At 38.3% G+C, this 10099-nt stretch overlaps 1 protein-coding gene across 6 annotated transcripts in view; it reads left to right on the forward strand.

Moving 5' to 3' along the window:
• The window catches only part of CACNA2D1 (calcium voltage-gated channel auxiliary subunit alpha2delta 1), a 421619-nt gene extending 416110 nt beyond the window's left edge, over positions 1 to 5509 (forward strand). For all 6 annotated transcript variants that reach the window (XM_054844365.1, XM_054844371.1, XM_054844379.1 and 3 more), the window contains one exon: positions 711 to 5509. In XM_054844365.1, coding sequence (XP_054700340.1) covers positions 711 to 827 — 117 coding nt within the window. In that variant the 3' untranslated portion in view covers positions 828 to 5509. The remainder of the gene's footprint in view (positions 1 to 710) is intronic.
• Positions 5510 to 10099: the final 4590 nt, after the last annotated feature.

The raw sequence follows: 10099 nt of genomic DNA on the forward strand, positions 1-10099 counted from the left end.
GAGAGGTGTGGTTGCTGGGTGGTACAATGACTAGTTAGGTCCACTGATACATGACAGAGCGGTGCAGCTCAGGGAGAGCCCTCAAATTCAAGGGTCTCTTCTCTACTGACCGCATCAAACATGCATAAAAAGCCAACAGAAAATTTGGCTCTTCTTCTTGAATACAGCATCAGAGACAGAGAAAGGATTTTCATTCTCTTTGATCATATCTTCACCTGCAGAGCATATTTGGTTCTATGTGTGATCGTGTTGATGAAATGGACATGAACATATTCTGGTATTTGCTTTCTAATCTTGAAAAGTTAATTGTTCTTCCATCTTTCCTTGCAATAAAGTGATACTCAAAATCTCCAAATTGATGTAATTTTAAGGAATATAGATGTGGTTTACTGGGGCCCCCAAGTATATCCCATAGCATTTTTTGTTTGATTGTTTAAGTATCCCATCTAGTTTGTAAGTGAGCGCAATAAGCCTTGCAAGTATTTAATCCTCCCATGCTTATAGCTAATGTAGTAATGCCACTCTTCGTATCAATAATCAGACAAACTTTCAGGAATTATTTTGCTGTTATTTTAGGCAAAATAACATATATAAGACCAAAAAGGATGCCTCAAGGATAGTTCAAACTCTTGAAGACTAAAATGTAGATTACTTCTGAGGAAATTGAATTGTAATTAATGTTAAATGATTTCTTCTTTTCTTGTCAACAGGAAGATTCGGCTGACTGCGGTGGTGTCTCTGGTCTGAGTCCATCACTGTGGTCTATGGTAGGAATCCAGCTGATCCTGCTTTGGCTGTTATCTGGCAGCAGACACGGCCAGTTATGACCTTGCTAAACCAAAACCTGCATAACTTAATCAAGACCCGGCCAAAACGATAGCCTCAGTTTCATTTTAAAAAGGGTCAGCTATTCAGACAGCAGCAGAACAGCAGTGCTCGTGTCTGGTTATCACTCATTGTGAGACTCATAAAGGCACCCACGGTGGCTGCATGTTGGAGTGTCGGATCCTTAAATGTGTGTGAATGCTGCATCATCTATGCCATCCAAACAGAATTCTGTACGTGCTTCATTGGGGAATCTAAGAATATTTTTTGTTTGTTTGTTGTTGTGATCTTGATAACTTCATGTAAAAGGGCTCCCCTGACAATAGCTTATGTATATGATTTTGATTTCTTTTAAGCTTTGGATATCTTGAAGATTTATATTCTTTTACATGAACATTTATTTAAAAAAAAAAAAAGAAAAAGAAAAAAGAAAACATACTCCCCAATATGCATTACTAGCACCATGCTGGCTGCTTTGAACATCAGTTTTGTCCAAACTACTTGAGTAAAATGAAAATACTGGCTAGTCTTCATCAGAAGTTCAGCATGATTGAAATGCTTTATGATGAACGGTTTATTCTTCCGAAATGAATCATGTAGCCAGCTAAGTTTTGGTACATTGATGAATTGTTGGTTGGAAGGAAGGAAGGAAGGAAGGAAGGAAGGAAGGAAGGAAGGAAGGAGGGAGGGAGGGAAGGAAGGAAGGAAGGAAGGAAGGAAGGAAGGAAGGAAGGAAGGAAGGAAGGAAGGAAGGAAGGAAAGGAAGGAAGGAAGGAAAGAAGAAAGGAAGGAAGGAAGGGAGGGAAGAAGGAAATTTCTTTTTCTAAAAACATAAAGGTGCTTGAGAGTTTAACTAAAAAGTGATTCTCATCTTAAACTTGGTGTCATATTCTGTCAGAAAAAATGTTAATTTCAATGTAATATTCACCTTCTTTTCACAATGCAGTTATATATAAAGCTAGGCAAATCCTTCAAAGGCTCAAACAAAAACGCTTGTGAATAAAAAATGTCTTTGTGATATTTGAACGTTGGTTTCCAAGGGTATTTTGCATGATGATGATGCTATGTTATTGTTTTTCAGTTTGTTTTCTTTGATGGTAGAGTATAGTCCATTGAAAGGTAACTGAGTGATTCTTTTATTGTGTGAGAAACTGAACATTGCAATGTGTTGCAATCAAATCATATTAAATTACATTATGAAACAGAGCTCTGAATATACTGTACAATGAAAAAGCTGAGAAAATAGGGTAAATTTAGCTATCGTAACAAAAGGGTTGAGTTGGATTTTTTACAGAATAGCGATCTCACATGAAAACCTGTGTACAGATATTTTAAGTATATAAAAATCAGATTTAACACATTTATTTTTGGAAGTATATGTTCTCTAAGGTTCATATCAGGTTCCCCCTTTGTTTCCTTCATATAAAAACACCCATAATATTAAAACTTCTGCTGTTGCTATTTATTATTGCAAATAGCATATTTAACAGCAAAATGCCCTGGTTAATGAGATTAGAAAAAATCTAAACAAATGGGGAGCCTTGAATCTATATGTATGCACATTGATACTTGATTGTGAATAATAATTTTAGAAGTTGTTTTTATACAACCTCATTGGTGATACAGATTGGTGCAGTAAATTATAATATTACAGCGTAGCATAGTGTTGATGCAAAATATGATTTGCGCTTTTTTTCTAGTTTTCAGAACTAAACAGTATTGCAAGACAGCTAAACCAATGAATGTGCAACTCTGCTGGTATTGTACAATTCTGCTAATGACTGCAATATGCAAATATTAACATGGCACAATACACTAGCTCTTTTAAAAAATAAGAAAATACAAAGCATTGGTATGTATATGCTGGTGATCGAATGATATAATTTTGATCATGCCAAAAGCTTAAAGAAATAATTGGGCATGCATTAATATCCTATGAAAACTGAAGAAGCTACTCAAAGCCGTGGCATGGCGCAAAAGATCAGATGTCTACTATAGTTGTGCTCATGGCTGGTTCGTTGTTTTTCTCATGTATCTTGGCTCCAGCTATGTATTTTCTCATGTTTGGGAATACAGTGAGTGAAAAAAAATAAAACCTGACCTTTTGTTCAGTGATCAGATTTAGCTTTTTAAAAAAAATATCTCTAGTAAAGTCATGGGGTTAAAAGTACAAGTACCTATGTTGGATGACTTCAGGTCCTCCTCAGGGAAGGTGAGCTAGTTTTGATAATACTGGTGAAGATAATCTTGGAGCTCTTCCTTCCAGTCATATTACTGCACTTCTCTTCACCCTATTATCAGTTGCTACCTGATAAAAAATTATTTCGCGTCTTTCTAATGCTGAGACTGCATCCTGTATTTTTCCTTAGCATGGTCAATTGAAATTTTATGGGAGGAAAAAGTGTTGTAGGATTAGGCCAATACTGACTGCACTCATGGCTTTTACTCTAAGATTGCTTAAAATACATATTAGTTTGCATTTTACTCTTTTAATTTATTGTAAGATTGTCAGTATATTAAGTTCTATACAGTTTTCACTTAGCTTCCCAAAAGAAACCCTTCATGGAAAAGTTACATTAGTTAACATTTTGGAACAATTTGCTTATGCTGGTAGGCCATATTCTGAGTTAGTTAATAAACATTCGATTGTCTGTAGGCAGAAAAGAAGGCGGCACAGAGCCCTGTCACCACAGAAAACAGCTGGGCCTTTTGCTCTCTTCCCCCTTCCCTTAGAGTGCCCGAATACAAAATGCGGGAGAAGCCCACGCCATGCAGACACATTAGCCTTCTTGGGTTAGCCAAAGAGGGAAATGTCCTTTGTTCCTCTCCTCTGCCTCTCTATATGACCTGGAGAAACACATTTCTGTATAAACAGCCTTCCAGCCGTTACATCCTGACAGAAAACTCAGGATCTGGCCCTCCCAGAAGGGCTTAGTACCATCCCTATAGAACTCAATACTTCAAACGGGAAAAAAATGAAATTTTGGCTTCTTTTTGCAGAAAGCAATATATGTTTTGATTATATCCAAGTGATGGTCAAGATCTTTTAAAATGCACTACCTAGATAGCTGCAAATTACAAAACACAGATAAAAAAATGCAATGTGAACTTTAGCTATCTCAAAATGTGAATACCGGTCTGTTCGAAATAACCTCCATGAATATATACATATTTTCCTGCAGAACAGTACCCTTACTCTCACATAATGCGTAATAGTCGTCTTCTCCTGTCTGTGAGAGAGGAAACTTGATCCTAGGCTTTAAACTGAGACATTTTCAAATTACAATATGTTTTAAAAACTTTTTTTTTTTTTTAAAGCCAGATAAAAAAGCTGTCTTGATATTTGCTCAGATCCTTTAAATAGCACTAAGGGAACTGTTGGGACTATTTCAGTTTACACAGAAGTCATGCAGCCTATTGTATATCTGCAAATAACCACCATTAAAGTTGTTACAGCATGGTACAGTGCAAAACATGATCTGAGGACTTAACATGAAAGGTTTCTTTCTAGTTTTTCATTTAAACAACCAGCATTACTGCCAAAACACTGACCGCGGTCCATATTTGTAACAGGTTTTTAACATGACATAGCAGGTATGACTGACGAGATTTTTAGGTCCTGTACCTTTAAGACTTTAGTATGATCTTTTTCATGTTTCTAATGCTTGAGGCTTTACTGCTTAACTTGACAAAAAACCAGTGTTGCTGCCATTTGTAAGTTTTCCTATAATATTCCTTTTATTAACTTAAAAACTGGCCTTACCGGATTCAAATAGGCAGTATCCCTTTTAAGTGACCTTTGCAACCCAAGTGTTACTTGCTGTGGTTGAGAGTTTTTGGGTATCACTGAAGAGACATTAAGATCTTTTGTTCCCATTAACACTTAAGCTCAGAAAACATGCTTACTATGTCTTAATTTCAAAACACAACCTCAGTCCCACTGGTCCTGCAAATTCAGATGCTACCACATTGGTTATTAAGAAGTATGTTAATGCCTACGAGGCACTCCAACGCACTTGGGTGTTTCTGGAATGTTGACTGAAGGTGAAATCTTAATAACTCCTTCCGTAGGATAAATTTTACCCTAGCTTCATCAGACATCCAAGCCTTTAACGAAGGCCAGATTTATTATTTTTTTTTCATACCACAATGTTAATATTGTTAATACTCATTGTACACTACTGTAAAAAGATTAAAACAAAGTGTCTGAAAACAATTCAAGAGTTTTGAAAAGTTAGCCTCACCCTCTTCCCAGCTACTTGCATCTGTCCCGTTTATGGTTTAGAAGAAAAACATCATCTTGAAGAAATAATTTCACTGAGGCTAAAGGGATACTGTCTTGTTCAGATGCCATGGAATTGCGATTGTGATCTGACAAAGCTGTCTTCTCTTCTTGTGTTGTATGGAATGTCTGGATCATGCTTTCTGGGATACTTTTATTGAAATGCTCAGTGTGCGTTTCTGCAAAAAAAGGCTTGATTGCTCTTACAAGGCAAGCAGGTCTTTCTCCCTTTTCTTGTGTTCTCTTGACACTTTTGTGGAACTTGACAAGCCTGGAAAAATAATTTTTTGTAAAAATTTGTACAATAATGTTATAAAAAGTTTATAATCCTAGAACTGTTGTGTTAATTCTTGTGCAAAAACAGTATATTCAGAATAAAAGTTTATCATTTAAAATCAACAACTACTTTGGCTGTTCACTCTGTATAATAAAAACACGTAAATAAGAGCCTACATAATTTGCTATATAATACTTCTGAGTTTGCTATATAATTGCACCCATGTCTGAAAGAGAGACGTTTTCCCATGTGGAGACAGTGACTTAACACAGTTCTTATTGGGGTTCAAGAGGAGTGTGCAGCAAACCCTTATTTCTGCTTCATTTGTGGCTATTAAAATTTCAAAAAGTGAAAAAAAAAAATTGTAACCGACGAAAACTGAGAGTCTGTAAAGCACTCAGTAGAATAATAGTCTGCAAAGCATCTGAAGTAGCCCTGTTGTTCTGAAACAATTGCTTTTGGAGGGATTGTCATTTACTAACTTGTAAACATTGAGGAAGTCCAAGGGTTCATTCACATGGAGAAGCAGAATAAAATCAGATGGCTCAGATGGTTGCTGCCCAAGTTGCTGTCCCACTTCTGACAAAGATTGATGCATGATTTATAAATCAGCTTCTGTACTGGTGCTGTTCTCAGCTAGAGCGTTAAATTCGAAATGGATCTATGTACCTTAATAAACAGGCTTGAGATGTTCAGGAGTTGCTTCCCTGGCTTTTTCAGAGTTACCGCGGTGGCACTGGCAAGCTCCGTCGAAGGGCAGGGCGGATGGCTGCAAGTGGTAACTGCTTGAGAAGCCTGATTTTAATCCTTGACTGCGTATGTGTTAAAGCCCAGAGAGAATGGCAGTCGTAAATTACTGCTGGATTTACCGAATCCCTGAGGAGGCAGATAAGACAGTAAGAAATCAAATGCAGATTTTAATGCTGTAAAGTAACAGATCGCCCATGTGGAAATGCTACAAGGCAGCGCATGACATTGCACATCGACATCCAGAGATTACTGGCCTCAACTAGATTAAACATTGCCGCCTGACTACATGATTACCCCCACATGCTGAACTCATTGGATCATGTTTTCTGTATACTGACTGCCATTGAGATGTATAAATAAATAAAACCCCAAAATCCCTTCCTGGTACACAATTAATTTAAATTCTGTATTACAATACACTATTCATTAAGCACCAGGAGCCGACGCTTTCGGAAAACACAGGGTTTCTTCCCCCCCTTCTGGAATTTACAAGCATCTTTGACTTCATCAGTTCGATTTGGGAATGGCTGCACTGCAGTGAGATATTCTATCCTAGTCCCCGGTGCAAATCAAGTCAGAATACATTTGGCCTGTCATATCGTATTATTCTGAGAGATGATTTCGCATTGTCCAATGTAACTCTATTGCTGCTAACCAGCTACGAAAATCAAGAAGTTATATAACACTGATGTTATAAAATCCCTTCACTGTCACATCTATGAGCCCAGCGCTCCTTGTAATGCTCGACTGAACAAAATGCCCACCCTAAATGGTACAACATTTTCTCTGCCTGTTGCAAAAGACGTTGAAAACAATGTCTCCCTTTCCAATAGGCTGTTAGGAGCTTTTGTTCCCAAAGTGTGGATGGGGGAGGAGGGAAGGAAAATGAAACTTCTCCAGGAGAACTATTTTATCTCAATTCCAACTATTTCTTCTAAATGTTTTATATGTGTACTTCTCAGTTTTCCTGATTGAGAATATCACATTCCCAGAAGCTGACTGTTCCTTTTGAAACCTTGTTCAGAAACTCAGAGGCCTTTTAGTAAAGGCTTCCCTTTTAATAGAACACCATACCTCTGTTTCTTTTGGGGTTTGAACCTCTATTTCTTTGGATCTCATGACCATTTTCGTGACTAGATCTCCAGTGTACATCCCATGCTTTGCAGAACAGATATTTGAATTTAGTAATAAGTGTTTCCTTGGGGAAATGGTAAACATATTTTTGTGATTTGTCTTCTCTAACTGTAGTTGTCTACAGTTAGTCGTGGGTTCACTCTGCAGTGAAAAGAGTTGAGGAGGTCGCTAAACAAGCCACGGGTCCTTCCCAGGCTTTGACCACCTGCCTTCATGACCAGAAGGTGCATCCTTAAAAAAGAATTTTCTACTGTTGTTTTAGTCATATGCCTTTTCAGATAGAGGAATTATCACATTAAGTAAAAGCTGCATCTGCTACTTTATCCATTATTTTCATGTGTTTTTTTTACAGATTCTTAGTGCTGCTAGTTTCTGACAGCGGTTTAGAGAAAGGAAACATGACATATAGGACTTCAGTGGTATTCGGTCTTCCTTTCCAAGAAAATCTTTCAATTATTTTTTCAGTCACTGCATTAGTTATTTCATAAACAAAATAAAACGTGTGGAATTGGGAATGGAACCTATCTCAGGATTTCCATTTTAACTTCTGTTGCTTTAACCCATACTCTTCTTGTAACCCAGACTCCTGTGATCTCAGCCTCCATTCTGTGGCTTGACTATTTAAAAATAAATTTTTGTAGCATTGTAATGCACACACACACACACTATGGAAAGAGTAATTAACTTCCTTGGAACGCTGACTAATAGTACTATGGTTTGGTATGTGTGGTTAGCATGTGTTATTCTTGTAAGCTATTTTGAGAGGCCAAGCAATTAGTACTCACTACGGTAAGGGTTAGTCAGTTTGCCATACAAGCTCTTATATCTTCAGGAATCAATTAGCAAGATAAAATTGCAGGCAACTGAGGTGCAGCTCTGCCTGGAAATTAGGAGCATTTTCCTGTCCTGGTTACCTGTAGTCTGCACAAAGGATAAAAGACTCCAGGATTTGCTTTTGACATCTTTTGGGAATGCCAGTATGGGAACTAAAATGCATGAAAACTTTGAGAACTTGGGCCAAATCGTACGCAGTGGGATTCCCTAGGTGAGCACTAGGTGATTCACCAGGTGTCTGTGTTCCTAGGCTGATCAGTGGAGATCCACGCAATATAGTCAGTGGAGGGGGGAGAACTATTCCGATGACCAACTACCGGGGGTTTGGTTGCGGCTGCAGTTGCACCCACAACCTTTCTACTGAAATTGAGGCATGGCGATGCTAGATCCAGAGAAAAACAGACCAAGAAATGGAGATACATTAATTGAAAACTTGATTCTTCTGCTTTGCTGGATCGAGCTAGTTCCTGAGATCAAGGTCTGGGCTCAGTAAATTCCACCTAAGGGAAGACAGATGTGAAATTTAGGCTCTTAGCTACCAGAGAATGATACAGACTTCCATCTGCTTTAACAGCCATTGCTATGCAGACATAGCGGAAGAAATGCCAAACTCCAGGTCGTGAGAGAAGCTTGTTTTGGTGCCTGTGGTTGGAGCACAGTCTGGGCCAACACTGAATTCCTTCCAAAGTGGAGGGGAGGTAGTGGTGATGGTGAAGGAGATGTTACTCATCTCTTGCATCGTGTGCTTCCACTTAAAGTACTTGTCTCAAAAGTGAAAAATCTGTTTCTAATCCATCTTTAGTCTAAGGATATCTATGGGAGAGGGAATCTGAGCACTTACAAACAGAGGCAGCAATGAAATCTAGCCTATGAGCTAGATGGCTACCTTAAATGGCCTTGCCATCAGGCTTTTGAAGAAAGGTCTACAATAAGCAGAAAAGGAAGGAGCTTCAAACTTTTTTTTTTTTTTTTTTAAAGAAATTGTTATCACTTCTTTATAACATGAGAAGATATGGAGAGGTAGGGAGAAGCTGAAGATCTAGAGAGTTCTGGAAAGGTTAGGTATTTCTACCTATGTAGATGGCAGCTGTGTGCAGGATTTTCAGCATCGGTTTTGTGTGTTTGGGGTCCCAAATTTTTACTAAGTCACATTTTAGCTCCTAGGTGCTATGATTAGAGATTCTGAAGTTAGGCAATGTTTCTGGGACATTTCTGAGAATGGTATTTAGGCCATTAATCCCTTGAGTTTTCCTTTGGGTTTTTTTTTTATATTTATGTCCAATTCCAATCTAGCAAGTCACACAGTGTCAAGCTTTAAATCACACAGTTAATTTTCAGTGAATTAAAAGTCTCCTTATCCACAGGAAAGCACTTGTGCTTAAACCTAAGCACTTACTACTAAGAGGTAGGACTGAGCTCCAGCCTTGGTTTTGGTAAACTATTTTACGGCTTGGAAAAGATGTTGTTCATAGATTCAACCAAAAATTCCATATCCACTTGTGATCATATCCAACTTTGCATAATCCTGTAGCTGGGGCTGTAGCATGGAAGAACAGTGGTGACAGATTGCTTATTTTGAGGATCACCTGGACATTGCTCTAACTGTCAGGTCATGGTACAATTGAGAAAGTTTTCTTATCTTGAACCTGAGTTTCTGTGCAACCAGAGAGTAACACAGCCAAGAGGAAAACAGATAAGAAAATAATCGTACAGCAGTCTGCAGAGAGGACACATCTGGCACCACAGTAGTGCGTCCTGCTCTCCGTGAGGTGTATCCACCAGGCTAAGGCAATTGCGGGGCAATGCCAGCACAGCCTGGTGATTCTCTGGGACTAATGGGGAGAGCTGTACACCTATATGAAGTAAACTGGTATATCTATATCTCTGTCTCCCTTTTAACAGCAGGGAATTCAATGAGCTACATCATATCTGAGTTTTCTGATGCTGTCATGGTTTAACTCCAGCTGGCAACTAAGCACCACGCAGGTGCTTGCTCA

The sequence above is a fragment of the Grus americana genome, chromosome 1 (genome assembly GCF_028858705.1).
Source record: "Grus americana isolate bGruAme1 chromosome 1, bGruAme1.mat, whole genome shotgun sequence".
Lineage (NCBI taxonomy): Eukaryota > Metazoa > Chordata > Aves > Gruiformes > Gruidae > Grus > Grus americana.